The sequence below is a fragment of the Arabidopsis lyrata genome (genome assembly GCF_000004255.2).
Source record: "Arabidopsis lyrata subsp. lyrata unplaced genomic scaffold ARALYscaffold_1, whole genome shotgun sequence".
NCBI classification, from domain to species: domain Eukaryota; kingdom Viridiplantae; phylum Streptophyta; class Magnoliopsida; order Brassicales; family Brassicaceae; genus Arabidopsis; species Arabidopsis lyrata.
The window spans coordinates 27,117,135-27,140,845 of NW_003302555.1; the positions used below are offsets into that span (position 1 = coordinate 27,117,135).

The 23,711-nt window shown below is 34.2% G+C and overlaps 2 protein-coding genes across 2 annotated transcripts; one reads left to right on the forward strand and one right to left on the reverse strand.

Moving 5' to 3' along the window:
• The first annotated feature begins 8,602 nt into the window (after positions 1-8,602).
• On the forward strand, positions 8,603-10,888 carry LOC9330379 (protein TRAUCO). The gene is made up of 2 exons (XM_002891594.2): positions 8,603-9,944; positions 10,268-10,888. The coding sequence occupies exons 1-2, from the start codon at positions 8,699-8,701 to the stop codon at positions 10,531-10,533; spliced, it is 1,512 nt and encodes a 503-aa protein (XP_002891640.1). The 5' UTR covers positions 8,603-8,698; the 3' UTR covers positions 10,534-10,888.
• Positions 10,889-11,348: 460 nt separating this feature from the next.
• Positions 11,349-15,793, reverse strand: LOC9327703 (ABC transporter G family member 13). Its single transcript, XM_021013467.1, has 9 exons — positions 15,413-15,793; positions 13,943-14,022; positions 13,354-13,815; positions 13,156-13,278; positions 12,914-13,075; positions 12,542-12,826; positions 12,189-12,461; positions 11,981-12,088; positions 11,349-11,899 (listed from the first exon to the last, which is right to left on the reverse strand). The coding sequence occupies exons 1-9, from the start codon at positions 15,597-15,599 to the stop codon at positions 11,543-11,545; spliced, it is 2,037 nt and encodes a 678-aa protein (XP_020869126.1). The 5' UTR covers positions 15,600-15,793; the 3' UTR covers positions 11,349-11,542.
• Between the last annotated feature and the right edge of the window lie 7,918 nt (positions 15,794-23,711).

Consider the following 23,711-nt stretch of genomic DNA (forward strand, 5'->3'; position numbering starts at 1 on the left):
TACAACTTTTCTCGGTTATGAATTAACCGGTAAATTCGTACACAAAACGTGGAAGAAAAGTGGACCACAATGCTTAGAGGGCATTGAGTGCGTGGATCACTCCAAATAAAATTGATGATGAATCTCTGTTGACCCCACAGATGATGACATAACAAAAACGATGTGCGCACGATAGAAATTGAAGGATTCAGAGTTGTCATCATGCGTCTAAGAAAAGACTGAGCACCTAAATTTATAGCTAGCTAGATTTGATTTGAAGCCTTCTTTCTATTGAAAAAATTGAGAATGCAGTGGAAATACAAAGAAAGATATCCAAAGAAAGATATCTTTCTAGCTATAAAGTGATGATCATATATTATAAGCCACTAAAGCCTTAATGGACCAGAGCACGGAACAATTCATGGCACCACAAGTCACACAAATCTGGCTTTCCTTAAGATGTATGGGGTTCCACCCGGGCAAGTATGATGCAAAATCGCCTAAGAAGATAATAGTATACTTAAAACCATGCTAATTTTTATTGGCTTCAAACTCGAAGTCAATTGACAATTTATAGATTATCTCAAACTCATACTATTCTAGGTCTTGTCTTATCACATTTTGGGCAACATTTAAAAGTTTGCGTTGGGTTGACTTTTTAAAAGTTTTGACTCTTATACGTTGACTTTTAAAAGTGTTGACTCTTTTAAACTCAACAAAACTGTTGAAGTATGAACCTTGATAATCCTGCACAATAATAGAAATAAATCAGTGTGATGAAGATGAAGACATCACAGAAACTAAGTGTTGCAAAAAGAAGCAAAGAAGAAGTGCAAAGAACAGAGGAAACACATGTTCGTAAAGAGAGAAAAGAAGAAGGCTGTTCTCCGTAGCAAGAGGGGTTTGAGACAAGGCTGTTCTCTCTCACCTTACCTCTTCGTCATTTGTATGAACGTTCTGTCTCGTATGCTTGATCAAGCGGCCATGTCTAGCGAAATTGGTTATCATTCTCGTTGCAAAAACATGAGACTAACCCACTTGTGTTTTGCGGATGATATATTGGTTTTTTCAGATGGAAGTGCACGTTCAGTTGAGGGTATCCTGAAAGTTTTTGATAAGTTTGCAGCAGTCTCGGGATTAAAAATCAGTCTGGAGAAGTCCACGTTGTTCTTGGCAGGTCACTCACAAGAGCATCAACAAGATCTTCTTCAATGTTTTCCTTTCTCTGCGGGTACTCTCCCAGTCCGGTATCTTGGTTTACCTCTCCTCACTAGGAGTATGACCCGATCAGATTACCTTCCTCTTCTAGAGAAGATAAGATCACGAATTACAACATGGACTGGTCGTTTTTTATCTTTTGCGGGGAAGCTTCAATTGATAAAATCTGTACTATCAAGTATCACTAACTTTTGGCTCTCGGCTTTTCGTTTGCCAAGTAAGTGTATCAAAGAGCTTGACAGCCTATTCTCTGCTTTCTTATGGTCTGGTCCTGAACTAAGTACAAGAAAGGCGAAAGTTGCTTGGTGTGACGTGTGTAAACCGAGAAAGGAAGGTGGTTTGGGCTTAAGACCACTCTCTGAAACAAACACGGTGTGTATCTTGAAGCTCATATGGCGACTAATGTCTGCTAAGGACTCCCTGTGGGTCAATTGGATTCGAACAAATCTGCTCCGTCACGGTCACCTTTGGTCAGCCCGTAGCACAAGTAATGCGGGTTCATGGATGTGGAAGAAAATTTTGAAATATTGAGACATGGCTAAACCTCTTCATAAAATGGAGGTCCGATCAGGTATGCATACCTCTTTCTGGCAGGATACGTGGTGCTCTCTTGGGAGATTAGTTGATATCACTGGCCCCCGTGGTAGCATTGACATGGGAATCTCTTCCAATTCCACTGTTGCCGCAGCTCTCTCGTCGCATCGTCGCTGTAGACATCGCGCAAGTGCTTTGAACCAGATTGAGGAACAAATGGACTCTCTCCGTCTTCTTTCTTCCCATTCTGGTAATGATGTTTCTCTTTGGAAAAGAAGTAATGGTACTTTCAAGAACTCATTTAACTCACAGGAAACTTGGCAAGCGATACGGCAAACAAATCCAACATGTGACTGGTACAAGGGTGTATGGTTCCAACACTCCACACCCAAGTATTCATTCACAGCTTGGATCGCCATTCGAAATCGCCTCGCTACGGGAGACAGACTGTTGCAATTGAACAGGGCTTCAAATGGAGGATGTGTTCTCTGCCAAGAGAGAGTAGAAACAAGGGACCACTTATTCTTCTCTTGTCCCTACTCCTCTCACGTTTGGTCATCTCTAACCCGAGATATGCTTGGACTACGGTTTACAACAAGATGGGAGTCTCTACTACCTCTCCTCACATCCTCGACACTCCACAAATTCATTTGTTTGTGTTGCGGTATGTATTTCAACTCTCTATTCATAGTCTTTGGCGAGAACGGAATGGGAGAAGACATGGGGAGCCTCCAACACCGGCCTCGCAGTTAACAAATGTGATTGACAAGAGTATGAGAAACAGGCTAAGTACCTTGGTTTTGACTGGATCACCCGTTTTCGAAGGCGGGCTGCGATATTGGTTTAGTACCCATTGACGTGGATGATTCTTTCATGTTGTAATCTCTTCCTCAATTGTTTTGGATTTTCAGATTAACGTTGCATTTATTGTAAAACAGTCTTTTTTTGGTGAATAAATTTTACATTCATACAAAAAAAAAAAAAAAAAAAGAAAAGAAGAAGAAGAAGAAGATGAGAAGAGTCATCAAAGAGAAAAGATGAAGTCAAAGAGAGTTGTGATGTGACTAAAAGTCACGAAAACTAAGTTAGAAAGTAACTAATGAGTCTTTAGTTTGGTTAAGCAAACAAGGAAGTGTGTTTTGTTGTTTAAAGTCTAGGTAAGGTGGAGTTGTTACGGGTTGGTTAGAGTCTAAAGTGAGTTGTTAAAGTTTGCTTGTAAGACTTCTAGCTAGAAGTATGGTCTAAATGGCAGTAGTTAAAGTGTGTGTGGTTCGTAGTAGCAAACTACTATAAGTATATATCTTTGTGAAGTGTAAATCAATCAATGAAAAGAAAGTAGAAGATTAATTAACGATTTATCCCTTCCATCTTAGTTACTAAACGTTTTTTCTTTATGAAGAGAGCCAAAATAGACATGTAAGAGAGTAAAGAGAGAGCAAAGTTCTCTTTGTCTCTATTGAAACAGAGGAGTAAAACAGAGAGAATACCTCATAGAGAGAAAGTTCAACAAAAACTGTGTATTTTTCTTCTTATCCTCCAAATGATACTGCTCGGGCAGATCCGAAGTCATGAACTCCTTGCTGTTTCTGTATTCCAGAGAATCCATGAACGGACCCATTGATAGTAAGCTTGTCCTTTAAAGTCAAGAGCAAAAGGTCATTTGTATCATTTTTTTTTGCAAATGATGTTGTATCAATTTTTTGGTCTTATCACTATGTAAAGAATGGACTATAAGAATCCAATATATATATATATATATATATGCTAACATTGTGTGATTAAATTTCAATCACGATATCCAAAATGCTTGTCCCAGGTATGTTGGTGACAAATATGCAAGCTGAACGCAGGTACACACCAGAAAACTCCAAGAGAATATTAGTGACATCTCTTAGTTTTATTAGAATTACTATAAGCTAGCTTGTTAATCATGGCCTGTCATGCTCTTTCAAAATCGGCAAACCAAATCGTTTCTTATGAGCTTAACAAAAATATAGCATGCTAAAAAGAGTTTCTCAAATGCAAGTACCTAGTGTTATAATTCTCAATAATCAATCCAAAATATTGTGTTACCATATAATATCCTAGGATATTTTGGCATATACTCTTCTAGTTAGTATATTCGGTATATGTCATAAGGTCTTAGATTTCCATATATCGTTTCTATTTTCTCATATCTAATTACATTCAGCAAATATAATTACCAAAATAAAAGGAAATCACCTCATATCGATGAAACTAAAGGTATCTCTGGTTTGGCTTAATTTTCCTAGCTGACTTGCGAATGACCCCATCTTCTTGAATCATACCCTTGTCCTCATCTTCGTGACTCTCAACCTTCTCAACCTTCTCAAGACTTCTTGTCATAGGTTTTATGATCAAGTGATTTTTGAAAATTCCTGGCATATACTTCACCCCATGGTTCTTTAAATTCGTAAAGGCACGTTCTCCACTCCTCTTGCCTCTGTTTTACACGCTTCATGACACAAGCCAATGCAAGACTTGGATCACTCTTGATATTTTCGATCACTTCTCCCCCTTCAGCACCATACAACATCTCTATGAATCTAAAGTTTTGAGCTACAAAAACATAACAAAGCATCAGTCCATAACAGAGGAAACAGAGGAATCAATCAATCAATTTATACAAGTTGTTATCAAACCTGTCAAGTGATCTTCCAAGCAAATTGGTTTGTTCTCACTAGTCTTGAATTTTTCCTAAAGTTGGTTTACATTTTTTGTGACAGAATTCCCATACTCTAAAAGCATATCTAGCTCAAACCTAATGATGCACATCCCATTAAACTCAAGACTCAAGATAATGGTTAACCACTAACAAAAAAATTGTTCATTGAAAGGAACTAACCTTTGATCCTCACATTCGTTGAGCTTGTCTTCATAAGCATTACTCCGTTTGTAAAGACTTCCAGAAGATATGGCAAGGACACATTCAGAATTAAGTACTGAGGCGGCACCAGTGTGGTCCTCGTAGCTTACAAGTGGTCTTTCGATCAATTTATAACTACGTGTAATAGTTGAATCTTCATTGAGAACCAAGTCATCACCAAGAATCTCCTTTTCCTCATTGTGCACGTCCTTCTGTTGAGTTTCTTTTTCATCCACTTGATTGTTACCCTTTCTTTCCATTTTTTTCCTTCTAACATATGTCTTCTCAGCTTTCTTTTTCATAGTTTCAGTCCCTTAAAAAAAAAGCAAGATCAGAACAATGAAAGAAGATGAAAAATATTAGATCCAAAACAATGAGAATTCACCTTTAGTTGAATCTTCATTGAGAACCAAGTCATCACCAAGGATCTCCTTTTCCTCCACTTGATGTGTAATCTTCTGTGTTGAATCCTCATTGAGAACCAAGTCATCACCAAGGATCTCCTTTTCCTCATTGAGCACGTCCTCTTGATGTGTAATCTTTCTTTCCATTGTTTTCATTCTAACATATGTCTTCTCAGCTTTCTTTTTCATAGTTTCAGTCCCTAAAAAAAAGACAAGATCAGAACAATGAAAGAAGATGAAAAATGTTAGATCCAAAACAATGAGAATTCACCTCTAGTTGAATCCTCATTGAGAACCAAGTCATCACCAAGGATCTCCTTTTCCTCCACTTGATGTATAATCTTCTGTGTTGAATCTTCATTGAGAACCAAGTCATCATCAAGGATCTCCTTTTCCTCATTGAGCATGTCCTCTTGATGTGTAATCTTTTTGTCCATTTTATTCCTTCTAACATATGTCTTCTCAGCTTTCTTTTTCATAGTTTCAGTCCCTAGAAAAAAAGACAAGGGCTCCAATTGGTGACAAAAAAAAGAACAATAGGAACATGAATAAAAAGGAATGAAAAAGAACAAAAATGAAAGGAAAATGATCAAAACCAGGAACCAAAAGGAACATAAGAATTGAACAAATGATTATGGTAAATTGTAACAAAAAAATTGAACAAATATTTAACATAATAATTATTAAAAGTTATGTATTTTATTTAGTTTATAAATTTTATTTAAAATTAATGTTTTATTTTAATTGAAACGAAATATAGTATAAGTTCAAATATTTTATTTTAAAATAATATAAATTTCACTTGAAAGCATTTATTTATTTATTTTAGTATAAATACTAATTTAAAACAAAGTCATAAGATTCATTTAAATTAAAGTTTTGATAAAAGTTTTTTTATACATAAATATATAATAAAAATATAGGAATTATTTATGTATAAAAATGTAAATATTATCAAAAAAGCTATTTTAAAATTATTTAAAAATTAAAAACGAATTTTAAATTTTTGTTCCTTGTTGTTCCTCTACAATTCTTTTTTTTTTTGAGGAATGAAGAATGGAACAAAGATTCCTTATAAATGGTAAAAAAAAATGAGGAACAAAAAGAACATGACATTCCTACTCATTATTTTCCTCAAAATTGGTTACCAATCGGAGCCAAGATCAGAACAATGAAAGAAGATGAAAAATGTTAGATCCAAAACAATGAGAATTCACCTTTAGTTGAATCCTCATTGAAAACCAAGTCAGCACCAAGGATCTCCTTTTCCTCCACTTGATGTGTAATCTTCTGTGTTGAATCCTCATTGAGAACCAAGTCATCACCAAGGATCTCCTTTTACTCATTGAGCATGTCCTCTTGATGTGTAATCTTTTTGTCCATTTTATTCCTTCTAACATATGTCTTCTCAGCTTTCTTTTGCTCCACCATTGTTGAACTTGGCCAAATCTATTACAACTTGATGAAGAAAGAGTTCGTTAAAACATGAGACCAAATTTCATCCATCAGAAAGTAAAAGAGATAAACAAACTGAACCAAATGGACAAGCAAATCTATACATGAAGAACCAAAACGATCAGAGCCTAATGTCATTGATCAAAAGCCATGAAGAAGTGAAGAGATGACTAGCAGAACCAGTCATCTAATTATACCATTATCATCTTAATCAATATTAATTTTAAATGACGTGACAACACTGTCATATATATCGAAGAGTTAGTGCTAGACTGACTGAAAATCAAAGTTTTTCAGAAAATTGAGCTACAATTCCTGAAAAATAAGATTTTTATGATTATATTCTTAATAATTCATCAAAAAGGGGTTATTCTGAGCGGATTCAATGGACAATGGGGATGAAATAGTTGTTGGATGGTTAGGCCACCCCGTCTTAGAAATAAAGAAGGGCGTAAAATTTTTGTACGCCGTATGCCTACTTTTTTTTAAAATTTTTCCGGTTGTTTTGGAACTTTCAAGTTGTTTTTGGCTCAATTTATAACCATGAGTAATATTCCAATTATTTTATTACTTTCGATCACACGAGGAACAAGATTTGTCTCTTCGTTTATAGGAATTTCAACGGAACAAATCTTTTTCAAATCTTATTTCATCCAGTTATGCAATCCATCTATCTCTTTTAAGCACACCAACAAAACTATATCTATTCTCATTTCTTACGTCATAAATATTTACACTTGACAAAAAAAAAATTAAGTTTGAACCGAATATATTCCAAAACACCATCTTGTTTTTATCCGATGTTCAAAACTCCGCTATGCGCTCATCGAATGTTTGAGAAAAACCTTATCTGAAATTCCGCTATGTGCTATTTCAAAATTTGAAATTAATTTATATAAGGGATTTGATTTTTTTTTTTTAATAAATATATGATGTTGTTTTTCTTTTATTTTTATTTTAGTGAAAAATGATAAATAGATTAATCGATGCTTAAACAAATTTATTAGACAGCCGTCTAAAACATCTTGGTAACCAATTTATTTCTAACATACTATTGCTTCATAAATCTCTCATAGAAAGTGTGCTTTATATGATTTTTATAGACTATGTTGTGTATTGATGATTTTGGCAGGTGCATAATATTTGAACACAACAATCTAATGGCTCAGTCTATGATTACATTGCCTCCTACTAAATACGGGGAAGAAGATTGCAAGATATGGGGATCAATTAACAATCATTCAAAATTTAGTTACTTGAAGACTGTTAAAAAAATCATCTCTTACTCGTTAATCAGTAGGCTGAAAACTACTTTTCTCTAACTCTACTTCAAATAAAACAAGAACAGTTTTACGTTTCAAGAAAACCGTATTGGACATATTCTAACTTGGGAAAACAGAATGCAAATATTGGACATATTTGAAGTAGAGTTAGAGAAAAGTAGTTTTTGTTTCATTTGGATTGGGCATAGAAAACCGTATTGGACATATTCTAACTTGGGAAAACAGAATGCAAATAGCTATTGAGGCAGCTCAAGGTGATGAAATAACAAAAAGTCTTTGCTTATATTCTAATTTTGATGAATGAAAGATTGATATAAAACAATTTGTAAAAAGATTGAAGTATCTAAGTAAAACGTGTATTTTTAATACCCAAAAAAATAAATGTTTTTATTTTCATATTTACGATCTCATAACAAAAAGTATCTAATTATACCGTTGTCATCTTAATTAATATTAATTTTAAATGACATGACAACACTTTTAGTTTTGTTTTTATTCAGTGAACAATTAATCGCAGTTAAAAACATTAGTCTGAGTCTTTGAGAAGGGATGTGTTTTCGCTCATGGACTTTTTATCTCTTTGAGAGACTTTGCTCCTCCCTGTCAAAGTACACTAGTCGGAAAATCTTGTTTTTTTGTTTTTTTCCCTATTTATTAACGAACCTCTTAATTCTAATTTCGAATGCTTAGTAGATCGTTGTTAGATGTCTAAACCGTGTTTAAATCAAAATGGACTAAACTAAAAAATCATGGACACGCCCTTATCCAAACCCTAGTTTCTTATTGGGCCTCATAAAGCCCATATAAGTCTCCAACATTCTAAAACAAACTTCACTGGTTTTTTTGCAAACTCTGCCTAGTGTCTGCGAGTCCCTCGAAATATTTGTCAAGTCTGCGAGTCCCACAAATCTGCTGCATCAGAGAAAAACTTTCTTCCAATGGAGTCTCTTCAATCAAATTCCAAAATCGAAGAAGCTGAACAAAATCCAAAAGGCGAAAAAGTTGAAGTTTCAATTTCTCTTCCCGACGAATCTACTGGAACCACTCTTGATTCAGCGCCACCGGAATCATCCGCTGCAGTTGAAGAATCAATCGAAACTGATTTAGAAGCAGAAGTTTCAATTTCTCTTACCGAAGAACCCACCGGAATCGCTCTTCTTCCCTCTGAAGTGGATGATACAGTGCCATTGGAACCATCCGGTGTAATCGAAGAACCAATCGATACTGATTTGGAGAAAGTAGATGTAGTAGCTATGGATGTTGATCGACCCGGATCCGATTTGAAAATTGAATCCGATTCATTCTCTGAAGAAGCTCCAACTGCTTCTTCCTCCGATAACCCTAAATCTCCGAAACTGGATTCTGTGGCTAATCAGAACGGTAGTGCAATGGAAGAAGACGAAGGAGATGAAGAAGAAGATGATCCACCGCATAAGAAGCAGAAGCAGTTAGATTCTATTACTTCAGTTGCTGTTAAGGAAGAGGAAGAGCCAGAGCAAATGCAGCCATCGGGAGCAATGGTTGTGGAGGAAGCGGCGGCGACTTTGGTTGCGAGTGCGGCTAAGAAATCGAAATCGAAGAAGAAGAACAATAATGTTTGGGTGACTAAGAGTACACGCAAGGGAAAGAAGAAGAGTAAAGCCAATACGCCGAATTCAGCAGCTGTTGAAGATAAGGTATTGATAACTCCGGTTCCTAGAGTTCCCGATAAGGGAGACGATACGCCTGACTTGGAAATTTGCCTTTCTAAAGTTTACAAAGCTGAGAAAGTTGAGGTAAGTGAAGATAGACTTACTGCGGGAAGTAGTAAAGGGTATAGGATGGTGAGAGCTACAAGAGGGGTTGTTGAAGGAGCTTGGTACTTTGAGATTAAAGTTTTGAATTTGGGTGAGTCTGGTCATACACGACTCGGGTGGTCGACGGATAAAGGGGATTTGCAGGCTCCGGTTGGGTATGATGGGAATAGTTTTGGTTTCAGGGATATTGATGGGTGTAAGATACATAAGGCTTTAAGGGAGAAGTATGCTGAGGAAGGTTACAAGGAAGGTGATGTTATTGGATTCTACATAAATCTTCCTGATGGTGAATCTTTCGCTCCAAAGCCTCCTCATTATGTGTTTTATAAAGGGCAGAGATATATTTGTGCACCTGATGCTAAAGAGGAGCCTCCTAAAGTTGTACCAGGTATGCTCTGCGTTACCTGTTCATTAATGTTTGTGTTCCTGTGGTGACTTTGCTGCTTTTAGTTAGTTGCATATGTTTTAAGTGGACTAAAATGTGTATGAATGTTGTTGCTTGTGATGGTAGAGGGTTTATCTTGGTTTGGTAGAGAATAGATATGGTTAAGATTCTTATAGATAGTGGGGATTCTTCTTCAAGATTCACATGGCTAAATGCCTTATTTTCGTTTTTGCTACCATCAACATTTATGATGTAGTTACTGTCTGGCAATTCTGGAAGATGAATGACCAATCTTTTGTTAACGAATGCCTTTACTTCTGATGCAGGCAGTGAAATATCGTTCTTCAAAAATGGTGTATGTCAGGGAGTTGCCTTCACAGATATTTTTGGCGGTCGTTACTACCCTGCTGCTTCGATGTACACTCTCCCTGACCAGTCAAATTGTCTTGTGAAGTTCAATTTTGGCCCCGATTTTGAATTTTTCCCTGAGGATTTTGGTGGGCGTGCTACCCCGAGGCCGATGTGGGAGGTTCCATATCATGGATTTAATGGTAGACTTGAAAGTAATGGTTCTGATGATATGAAGAGTTAGGCAGAACCAGCAGGCGTATTCTTGACATTTTGACACAGTTTTCCGAAACTAGTTATTGGTTCAGATTTGGTTGAGTTTAGTTGTGACAGTCATAGGGTAGCAAATGAACAACAAATGAGTTCTGTACATGTCTACTCTAAAATAATCAGGCTGTTTTTCTGATTTCACAACTGGATGTTCTTCTTACTACTGGATTAGCCATATTTGTCTAAAGTTATTGATTGTTTGTGTATTTTTTTACCTTACTTTGTAACTTTTCTGGGAGTCTGTACTTGGTTTTTCCAAAGTTGAAATTTTAACCATTTTTGCTTGGTATTACACTTATAAAGATTGAAGCTTCTCGTTGTTTGTTCTCTATCTGTTTCTGTTCAACAGACGCCTTCGAGAGGTACTTTTGTGAGTTTGGATTCTATTCCCTGTCAACTATACACCACAAGAGGAGATTTCATGGCACTCAGTGATCAAAGTAAATCAGTCTTTTTCAGCTCAAGACTCTAGCATATTTGAATCTTAAAGTCAAATATGCCTGGTCCTGTTCTTGTGCTGCACAGATTTTAAGTTTTGCTTCAGCTAGTTGGTGCTATCAAGCAAGGACCACTGTTGTACTGTCAGGTAACAAATCTCCACACCATCTCCTGAGCATTTGATTTCCATAACACAGTTTCTTCTGAAGATGTGTTAGCAAAGGAAGTGTCTTATTTGATTTCTTTACCATGTTTCGCTGGTATACTCTCTCATGCATCGCTTGTAATCTGAAAATCCAGTAGTTCAGCTTTTTCGGGCAATTTTTGTATCTCTGACGGATTCCATCCGCATGCTAAACAAATCTGATTAGTCAGAATGAATAGTATCTCTTTTTTTTTTTCTTACACAACAGGCTACAAACAGTTTATCAAGTTTGAAGAGAGTAACATCTGACATATTGAAATATATAGACCTCTGGCATAAGGTTATCGAGCAGTATCTTTTAGGTTCCACTAATAAACATTGCATTCTGCTGTATATGCTTCTAATGCAGTGGAGAGTTAAGTCCTTCCTGAGAAGAGAGAGCATGGTGAACGGGGTATCGCCTGGAATGGAAAGGTGTCATTCTTCTGAAAGAAGGCCTTTTCTGGATATAGCTCAGAGTTCTCTTTGTGTATAACATGTGAATAATTGGGAAAACCTTTTCCCGGAACTTGAGGATGGCGAAGAAGGCAATCCTATACCCAATGAGAATCATCATCACAACTGCTAGATCCAACCACTTTGATCTTTCTGGATTTATGCCTAGAACAGTTTGAAGAATGAGTTCCCCTTTCATTTTTGGTACCAAAGGTAACGGAGAATCATACTCAACCCCGATCATCTCATTCTTGAATGCTCCCTGCAATTTATCAGGTGTGCTCATTTAAGATATTTATTTGCCAATATAATCTGCATCTTAAAGTTGAGAAAACCTGGTTACCTGTAGTGCCCATGCACCGTAGTTTATGTAGGACACCGGGTATCGCCAGAACACCATAGGTAAGTCGGGGAAGAATCGGAAAAAACCAGCACTTAACACCATAATTCCCTATGAGATGAAGAATATAGCGGATTTCAATTTAGATAGTCATTGGATATATATATATAAGAAACCTTTTAGGTGAGAGAGAGAGACAGGCCATTCTTACAATGTAACCAGCTCCCAACATGACTCCCATCAAGAAGTTAGGGACTACTGAAGCTATCATCATCATGCAACTCTCCACAGTTGTAATCGCACAGATGAGGTCGAGACAATTGTAGAAGAAATGAGAACCTCCGGATTGGAACTTCACCATGTAGATAGTGATTGAGCTAGTGGAGAGGCACATAAGGATTATGAAAGGTAATGAGGAGAGTAAGTTAGACACAGTATATACTGCAACCCCATAGTGTCCATTGAGCCTTTCGCGGGAAAACACCTGGATTAAGGAAAAAGATGCTAAAACATAAGATAAGTCTTTAGGGGAAGAAAGAGAATTTTATTTGTTAAGCCCTTTACCTTCATTTCTTCAATGAAGGATTGAAAACCTCCTATTGACATGAATGTCATAAAGCCTGCCATAAATCCGCCACAAGCTGCAGTACTCATAACATTTGTGTGGTTTCTCCCGACGTTGAAGAAGATTGACCCGACACAAATGGATAGCACTATGTAGACTGCAATCCGCATCCAGTAGTAACCCAAGTCTCTACTCATGTTGATGAAAGATCGCTGAGTAAGTATTCTGAGTTGTTTCCACCAATTTGTTCGGCTCCCCTGTTTCCTTTCTGTGACAAGCCCCTCCTGTTCCATGAGGTTTATCATTGTGCTTATGAGACTCTCATTGTGTGATACATTGTAGTTTAAAGAGCAATCGTAACCATAACTTACTATCGATGCTATTTCTTGAATTCTTGCTCTTGAAGCTGCTGCATATACCGAACACTTGAATTTTCTGACAAGTGTTGTTCTAATTTCTGCTGTTGGTATATCATCCAGAGGATCTAATGTATTTGAAGTTTCATGTAGTTGGTAAAGAGAGAACGAAGAATCCTGCAGAGGCAAACGGTCGAGTCAGGAGCTTGCGTGTATTGTAAGCTCATAAAACAAAAAAAGGGCAGAAGAAAACAAACTTGGATTCGCCGAGATTCAACCAAAGCCGCTGTGACATTATCGAAATCTGAATTGACACAGCGAAGGAAGTGGTCAGATGGATTCCGTCTGCTGGGACAAGGAAAACCCGCTTCACCAAAGAACTGCAAAGTCAAAGCAACAACAACACAAATGAGCATGATGGTTGCATACTCTTGCCAATACTCTTATCTTATTACCTTTGTTGCAGATTCCGCTTCGCCAAAGTAAACGGTTTCTCCTCCTGACAGCAGTAGCAGGTCATCGAAGAGGGCGAAAACCTCACCACTCGGCTGATGAATTGAAGAAACCACAGTTTTGCCACTGCTTGCTATGTTTCTAAGAATCTGAACCACAAAGAAAGCTGAAGCACTGTCCAATCCACTGGTTGGTTCGTCTAGAAAGAGGAGACTTGGTTTCGTTAAGACCTCGAGCGCAATACTAAGCCGTTTCTTCTCTCCGCCGCTTATTCCACGCAAATGCCAGTTTCCAATGGTCCTGTCTGAACATTCTTCAAGACCCATGTCAGTAATTGTAGCTTCCACAATGTCACTGATCTCTTCTCTAGTAAGCTTTGAAGGGAGCCTGAGATGAGCTGAGTAAGATATGGATTCTCTCACTGTCAAAGTTCCTAGCAACACATCTTCTTGTGTCACATAAGCCTGAGAGTTTCTCAACAGTTTCAAAAGAAACAACAATTATGATTTAGGGTTTAGGACATTCATGAATAATATTAGTTTGATTAAGTCAAAAGGGTAAAACTAAAGAGGAAAGGGTAGATTTGCTTACGGCAGCACCAAAGTCAAGTCTTCTCTTCTTACCATTGACAAGAACTTTGCCACTCATTACAACATTCCCTGCTAATCTTCCTGTACCATCACCAAATTTGTTACAAACAATATTTACCTCTTAATGTTAGATGTTCTTGAACAATCTTATAGCATTGATAGAATTAATTAAGGTTTGATCAGTCCGGGTTTTGGGTTTTCTGGTGTTTAGATTTGTCATTAAAATAAAGATCTTCTTAATCCAATTAAAGGTGGTTTGGACAAGAAAACAATAATCGAATTGGATTCTTTTTGGATTGAACGTAACATCCCTCAATGAGTCCGACCAGTTACCAAACCGGGTTCAACTTAAGAGAGATCACAAGTCGGTACGAAGATACGATCGTGCAATCCTAATTTTTTGTGTCAGAATATTGGTGATTGGTAGGTTAACATTTAAAATCATGATTTAATAAGAAAAGTTACTGCAGAATTTCTGTACATAGTCTACGTTAGAGAATTGTTCCCAAAAAAAAAATGTAGCTATCAATTCATTCAATACTAAATGTACGACGACGAAGTAAACTTATTAATTTAATAAGGAACATGAAAATTGCAACTACTTTAAAATTTTTATTTAGTACTCCGATAATAAATAGCTATAATGAAAAAAAAAAAATTGGTAGCTAGAATCCATAAATATAAAGTTAGAAATATCTATATATGTATCCTCTAGTGCTTTTCTATATTTATAAATATCTTTATATATTGATATGTTCATACTTCATTGCTTATAAAAAAGGATATGTTCTGTTGCCAAAAAAAAAAATAGAGATATGTTACGATTGGTCAAAGTTACAGAAGAGTACAGAAACTTCAATTAATGTTTTAACTTCACCAAAATGTGTGATACGGTATATACATAGTTTGTTGCTTTCAAATAGGAAAGTTATAAATTTATTAATTCAAAAAAAAAAAAAAGACATAACGTCACGTATAAATAATCATTCAATACTGTTATAGTAAGATATATATAGAGTATGTAGAACGCTACACCAAAAATAAATGACTAGGTTCAAAGTGGGAAAGTCTCATCCTTTAATGTTGGTTTCAAAGCTAAATGTGGTTGGTTGTTAATTATTCCTCTAAATTACTATTCACTCATTGTTGGTCGATGTTGCTTCAGCTCTCTTAAGATTTAGATTTATTTATTATTATTATTATTTTTTTGCTAAAAATGTAAATATTCTATGAAAATGAAAAAGGTTTAGGAGTTACAAGTAAATCCTACAATTTTGGTCCCATGGCAAAAAAAAAGATAAAAAAACATGTATGGGTGATAAGATTTAGTTTCAATTTAATAGAAGAAAACCCTTTAACAATTAAAAAAAAATATATATATATATATATATATATATACAGAATAAACGACGAGCTAATCTTGACATGTATGGTTGTGTGTGTGAGGGGGAGAGAGAGAGCGAGAAGTGACCTGCTAAAGCATCAAGAAGCGTAGATTTGCCTGAACCTGAAGGGCCCATAATAGCTAGGATCCTATTTGGCTCACCACAACCATTCACTCCATTCAGTAATCTCTTCGTGGCTCCTTCACCGAAGTTTGGTATCACCACCGTAAGATCTTCCCACGCCACATACATTGCCTCTTCCGGCGTAGACATGTAGTATGCTTTAGAGTTTTTTTTTCTTTGGGAGAGAAGAGTGTAATATGTGTAAATGGTTTGTGGTCATATTTATAGTTAGAAAAAGTTGTGCGGTGAATGTATTAATTAGGGTGGTCCAATTGGTTTAAACTAATTTGAGTCAAACCGAAACTGTACCAAGGAAAGTGATCCGGAAAAACTAGATTTAGTAGGCAATAATAAATCGATTCGGTTATATAATTTTGATATTTAAAATAAATCATAAATGAAAAAGAAATTAACGTATAGTTGATTTTATTTTTAAATTAGTTATGGTAAAATCCGAAGAAAAATTCAAACCATACTAAATGATATTGGTTACTATTTATATTATGAAACCAAAAAAATGTCTACCCATGCAAAACAGAAAAGTGGATTAAGCAATAAGCATAGTGTAAAGACAGAAAGGAAATTATTATATATCTACGCTATCATGCATGCATAGACTAAGGCATGTCACATGTGACAGAATAATTGACGTTTGATGTTATATTCATTTACTCCTTGGACCCATTAGGTACTTACTATATAAGTCGTGAGCTAATCGTTTCACGATTTAAGGAAACATAACACTTTAGTGTATTTATCACGTAAATTGCAATAATTTTCTTTTCTGGCAATTATGCCAAACTTGTTATAAGATTCCGATTTGGTCGAGTGTATGAACCCTTGTTTGAAATATCGCTAGGCGCTAGTCGGGCGCCTAGCGATTAATCGGAAAATCAGATTAAATCGGAGATTAATCGGAGATTAGTTTTAGAGTTATTTTAATATTTTTAAAATATATTAATCCAATATTGTTTTCAAAACTGCAGTAAACACATAAAACTGTATTTTTGAGACAAATTTTTATGATTTTTATTAAAATTTGAACATAAGTTATTGTAAAACATCACAAACTCCCAATTTAAATGATTGAATAACAAAAATAAAAAGTTTTTTTTTATACTTGCAATCTAAAAATAATCGGGATATGTAAGATTAGACGGGGAGTAATCGGATTAGGCGGGAAGTAATCGGATTATGCGGAGAGTAATCGGGTAATTGATTTCTTTAGGGGATTAGTCATTAATCGAGACGGATAAATTGGACCTAGCGATTAAGCGGAGAGTAATCGGGTTAGGCGGGGATTTTTAGAACAGGGGTATGAACTAGTATGGCACTCCAAAACATATTTTTCAAACGAACCACACATGAGAAATCTCAAATCCATAAGGAGAGTCTATACTATTCATCTAAACCTACGTTTAGACTGCATAAACTTTTGGAAAAAAACAAATTGAATCTCTAAAGTATCTTTAAAAGGTAACATTAGTTTTTGTAAGATATTACGATATAATGCCATTGGAAAAAAAAATGTAACCACTGATTCAGTTCACTTTATTAGGGGTTATAAAGTCAATTTACTCTTGAATTCAATTGTGCTAATCGTGGGTCATATATCTAAAATACGGGTCTATGAGATTTCTTTAATTCTTAGAAACATGGATCTACTGAGATTTCTTTATTTCTTCTAAAGCGTCATACACCATATCTAAAATAGTATTATCACTTATTTTAAAATCTAAGATTTTTCTGTTTATCCAATTGAATGTACCATTATTTCTGTTAGTATAAAATCATGCGTTATCTTAACAAAAAAAACATAATATCACTTTATTTAAAATATATGATTTCTCTGTTTTTCCAATTAAATATACCACTATTTCCATTAACATGAAATCTTGCGTTACCAAATTATTTTTATCTTAAAAAAGTATATCAACAAAAGAAAAAAAAAACCATGAGTCAATTGATTCAAATTTATTTAATGTATTTAATATTTATAAAGATTATTTAGTTTTATAAATATAAAAATAAAACATAATCATAACATGTTTAACAAAATACGAAGTCTAACAATAATAATAAAGTGATTAATTTTTTTAAATATATCCAACTAAAACCATTTGAGAAGAACCGAAGAACTGAAAAAGTTATAAAATAATTGAATAGTGAATTCACTTAAAGTCTAAAACCTTATATTTTATTCAAAAAGACCAAAATCAAATAAATTTTGTTAAACCCAAACCGGATCGGTTCAATCGGTTCACTGGGTTATGAATTAGTGGCTAGTTTTTAGGGGTATTTTGGTCACGGGTCAACTGGTCGAACCAGACAGTTCGGATTAGACGTAAAAACACTGAAAACATGACATATATAACATTACTTACTTCTCTAAACAAAATGTACAAAGGTTTTTTTTTTTTTTTTTTTTTTTTTTTTTTTTTTTTAAAGGTACAAAGTTATTTTATACAAAAAAAAAATATCCGTAATATAGCACGGATTATGATCTAGTTTATTATATAATCTGTGATATATATATATAAGTAAAATCGACACAATTCATTAATGCCGTATATTAGAACCTTTAGATTAAAAGTAATCTAGTTGTTGTAAGTTTATTGAGTTTATGGTAAATTGGTAATTGGTACGAAGGTAATCAATAGAATACACAAGGAATTTTAAAATATGTTGTGCAAACTGTAAACAAATGACTGGATCAATTCTTTAATCGTAATGCTAAAAATTAACCACGGAAAATGTTTTTCATTTATATTTTAATTATTTTTATATAAAAAATTTATTTTGGACTTTGAATGTTAAATTTCAAATTTTTATTTAGAAAAGCATATATGATAATTTGAATCATTTTTTATTTTTAATCAAATAATTTATTTATTTTGCCTTCATTTCCATCAAATTATTTTCATTGGCTTGGTTCAAAATGAGTTGTCTTTTAAAATCGATATATTAGTATGAACAATTTCACACCCTTATGCATGCTTTATCATAAAGTGTTTTAATTGCACCGTACAAAAAGTTGATTACTAGCCAACATCAATGTACAACCAAAAGTCATAACCTAATTAATACTCCATATAATCGAAATAAGTTAGTATTTCCTAGAGAAAAAAAAATTGTTTCAAAAAGATCTATTTTTAAGTTATATTTTTATTAGGTATTATCCCTCGATGAATTGTAAATTTTAAAATAAAATAGTTAAATACTATTGGTTTAGATTTGAAGAAAATTGTAAATCTCAAAAGTAAATACATTTATAATCAATTTTTATTATGATTTCTTATTTTATATGAAAAGCTTAGAAAATATATTAACTAGGAACAGAGAGAGTATATTTTAATTTATTTTTTTCACATACAGTTTATTAAAAAACCAAATAAATTTTCTGTTTTACGCCTTATTTATATACTATATCATTTTTTCATTGGTCGATAAATTAAATTAATAGTGCTAAACTTGAAAATTTTACAAAATATATGCATTGAAAACACAAAACGACATTTATTTTAAAACAAAATTCAAAGTCTAATACGACACTTAATATAAAACGGAGGAAGTAAAATATATGAGTATTTTAGGTAATTTTAAAAGTATTAATGTGCAGTCAAGCAAAACCTATTTTCTTGTTCCATTTTATTAATTTTTTACAAGTTTCTATGCATACAAAAAGAGTTTCTATACCTAATTTATATTAATTTAATAGTTTATGGCTATTTGAATTTTGCTGTTATTTTTTTATTAGTTGAATTTTTAGAAATAAGAAAATATTTATTAATTCTTAATTTTTGTATTTTTAACCAAAAATATCTTATAAAATAGAAAAAAAGAGAGTACTTGAAAACTTTCTTAAAAAGGCGGCAAAATAATTCCCAACTAATAATACTTAAAAAATCATTATTGTATTCCATAAAACAACTAATATTGCATAATCAAGGGACGCTTATGGTAACGGATTTGTTTTTAACCATGAGTTCTTATGTGTTTCGTGGTAATCAAACACATACAACTTTTTTTTTTTTTTTTTTGAAACACATGCGTACTACAATATTTCAAATACAGTGTTTCAGCGTTTATATCTTGTCTTAAATTGTATCAACAAGAATTAAAGCTAGATGAAGTTAGTGTGACTAAATTATTCATTTCTGCTGCGAAAGAAAAATCATTACTGCGGTAACCTAATCATAGATCGTTAGATAAACTTATTAAATGACTTCTTCCTTCTTTTCCATATCATAACTATAATCAATTTTGTATTTAACAAAAAAAAAAAAAAACAATAATCTATTTTTGTGTGGTCCATAAATGCTATAAATATCCTGAGATTTTTTTTTGTGGCAGTTTTTTTTTTTTTTTTTTTTTAACTCCTTGGCAGTTTATTTTGTAATCCAAAGGATTTTACATATAAAGTGCTTTTAATTTGGGTTTGATCATAACATTCTGCAGTTCATTCTATCTGTAATCTGTGTGTTAATAATTAATTAAAGAGTTCTCGATCTAATGACATATATATCCGTTTCTAAAATTTCCAAAAACCCTAGTTATGGGAAGCCATGTTCTTACTTTCTTTTCCAAGCAGTGTTTATCAGCACAATTTGTCAAATTTTTAGCTTATATTAAAAAAATATGACTATTTTGAGTTTTATAATTAATATAGTGTCAATAAATGAAGGCACGAGGGACGAAGAATGCAAACAAAAAAAGTGCTGTCTAAGTAAATCTACTTTTGGTTATGAGATCTGAAATAAATATAAGAGAGTAAACATTCTGTACTGTATGCATATATATATTTGGTAAATTGAATCGTAACCTTTGCTATATTTACTACATCTCAACTGTGAACTTCGTATCGCTGACACCTTAATTTAATTCAACTATCTCCTTGTAAGTTCGTTGGTTTTTTATTACCACAACTTCTTAGTTGTTACCCGTGTTCAAAAAATCGCTAGGCGCTAGTCGGGCGGTGAGGGTGTGCCTAGCGCCTAGCAAGAAAATCGGGGATTACACGGGGATTAATCGGGGATTAGTTTTAGGGCTATTTAATATTTTAAAAACATATTAATCTATTATAATTAAGTAATTTATATAATATTGTTTTTAAAATTGTATTAAACACATGAAAACAAGATTTTAATTTCAAATTTATGATTTTTATACAAATTACGAACATAAGTAGGACGTTTTGAATTTTAGATGAAAAAAAAAAGTAAAAAAAAAAAAATAATAATAAAAATAAAATGGGCTAGGCGCCGTCTAGGCGGGCTAGGCGCCGTCTAGGCGGTCCAGGCGGACAAAAATCGGATCTCCGATTTTTTTCATCGATTTGGACAAAATCGCCGCGGTACTCCTCCGATCAGCGCCTAGGCGGCCGCCTAGGCGGCTAGGCGGCCGATTTTTAGAACAAGGGTTGTTACTGTGGCCAAAATTGTGATGCGACCACACTTTAACAATTATTAGATTTATATGGGCTTGCTGTGATCTTACGCTCTAGTTATAAGGAAGAATGTTGAAAGAAAACCTTAGGAAAAAGAGAAAGAAGCTAGAGATATGAGATTGATGGGAGAGATAACAAATAGTCAACAATTAATCACTAAATTAAAAAAAAAAAACAATTATCATGGCTGGAATATTGAGAACCATGCATATTATGAGACAAGTTTCCATACCTCGATCGAGCTTGGATGTGTGAACTGAGAGTGCTTAGCCGGTTCCTCATAATCTGCTTTGATCCCGCATGGTGAAAGTGACCGTTGTGTGCCTTCCAAGTTTCATAGAACTATTAAAGGATGGTTTAAAGAGAGTTTTAAAATAACCTTGTTCCGGAGGGACGACATGGGGTGAACTGATCCAAGTAAGAATGTTGGAGAAGGAAACCGCTCGAGAAGACCTTCTTTGTTGAGGAAGAAGTGCCAAATCTTGGGAAAAATGTCATCCAAATTCAATAGAACATGTTGTGCGTCCAGTGCCGACTCTATGCATGTGCTGATAGTGCATTAGCACAAGATCTATCCATTTTTTTCTTTTTTTTTTGAGCAAAATAAGCTTTTCATTAAAAGCAATTAAACTGGTATTGGTACAGCAACAGTTAATGATCGTTTAGCTAGAGCATCTGCTTCACGATTCTTTTCTCTGGGTACGAAAGTAAATCTAATTTGATGAAAAGTAGAAGAAATCTGCAGGATGTCGTGGAGAATCTCATGGAGCTCTTTAGGAGGAGTCTCCGAATTGATGGCTTCGATTAATTGCTTTGAATCGGAAGCGAAAGAGAGATTTGTAAATCCCAAATCTGAGGCGTTTTGGAGAGCTTGGTGGATGGCCATTGCCAGTGCCGGTCCGAGCATTTGTGAGACCCTACACGAAATATAAAATGAGGTCCTGATATTTATTAACAATATGTAACATATGATTTTTTTTTTTATATGTTAATTTTTATTATTGTTTAAAAAAAATATCTAAAAAAATGGGCTTCAATATCACTAATTTAACTAAGTAAAATTTTAAAATGGGCCTAAATAACCAAAAAATACTAAAAAAAAAAAAACAAAAAAACAAAAAAAAAAATTGTGGGACCCCAAGCAGTCGCTTGGGTAGCCTGTCCTGCGCGCCGGGCCTGGCCATTGCTTCGGCTAGAAGCGGAGATCTGATGTGAAAGGCGTGATCCGATCCCACCGTGTGTATATCCTCCTGTTGGTTGTTGAAGATCCAGCCAAACCCTGCGGCTTTGAGATCTATCCATTTTTTTCTTTACACCAAATTAAGGGTCCAATTTTTTTTAAAAAAATATGTACTAACAAAATGAAGCTTTATTTTTCTAACACTGGGTCCAACAAAAAAGATGAGCCGGGCCTGCGTGCATCCGAAAAGAGAAATTCACTGCAAGAAAGAAGGGCAACCCATAGCAGTTGAATTCGAAGGTGACACTTTCAAGGGAGAAACGATGAACTTGTTCCAGAGTCAACAACCAAGAACATGATCATCCAAAGCAATACCAAACGCTTGGACCAAAAGGATCCACCACATCGATAAGAGGACCCACATCACACCAAGTATCGTACCGAAAACGAGCCTAAAGAATATTATCAACCTTGCATATGTAAACGAGACGAGCAATTTGGTGGAGTTTGCAAAACTTCCTCCAAATCCTGTTTTCTTTAGAATGTAGATTGAGGTTCCTAAAGGTTCTACCACCAAATTGTTAAATCCAGCTCCTCCAAACCCAGCTTCTTTATAATACATAACGTATTTGTTTTTTTTTTTTTTTTTTTTTTTTCTGTTTGAACATCCAATTGCCCACATGATGGTGGGCTGGTGGTTTGGTGGGCTCAGGGTGGTTGGGTGCAACTCTCTCCTCTACATGGTTCGACTCCTCCTGCTGTTATCAACATTATTGTGGGAAGTCTGTCAGTTGGGCTTTACTCCAATTGGTTTACCTGGTAGTCAAAAATGCAGGCGGCCTGACTACCCCTAGCACTTAGTCGGAAGGCATTCCAAACTCGGGATAGGCAGAGTGATAGTCCGAAGGACCTAGTCCACTATGTAGCACCTCGGTACGTTCCTACCGGGGCCGACCAGATAGCCGATAGGGTTTATAAAAAAAAAAAAAATGAACATCCAATTGATCAAATATACTTTAATTTCAGTTATGCTATATATGAATGCGATAATATATTATAACGAAATTCTAAATTATCGTTTAATTTCATTGTTATATATAACATAATACATGAATCTTAAATATATATATTTTTATAATCGTTTTGTTTTGGTAAAAATATGGTTATATTTTTATATAGTTACAATCAATAAAATCTTGTGATAATTTTTTGGACAAAATATGTAGAATTCTATACCATTTCACAAAACTTTCCAACAGAAACTTGAAGATCTATCTCACATCTTAAATTCCACCATTTCACAAATTTCCCTTAATTTTTACACTTTTATGTACCTTCAATAAAAAAAATCAAACGAAAAAAGTAATAATTTAAAGAAACTTTCCATGGCTCATTAATCATATTCATATTAACAAATTTTTTAATGTAGAATTTAACTTACTCTCGCACAATTTACATAAAATCATTGGAGTCATACATTTTTATTATACTTTAGTTTATAAATAAAGATAAATTGATTTGCAAGAACATTTATTAAATTTGTTTTATCTAATTTACCCCAAGAATGGTACCAGAATTCATGTATACAAGTTATTAAATTTTATCTTTAGTAATAACATTCAACTGATATAATTAT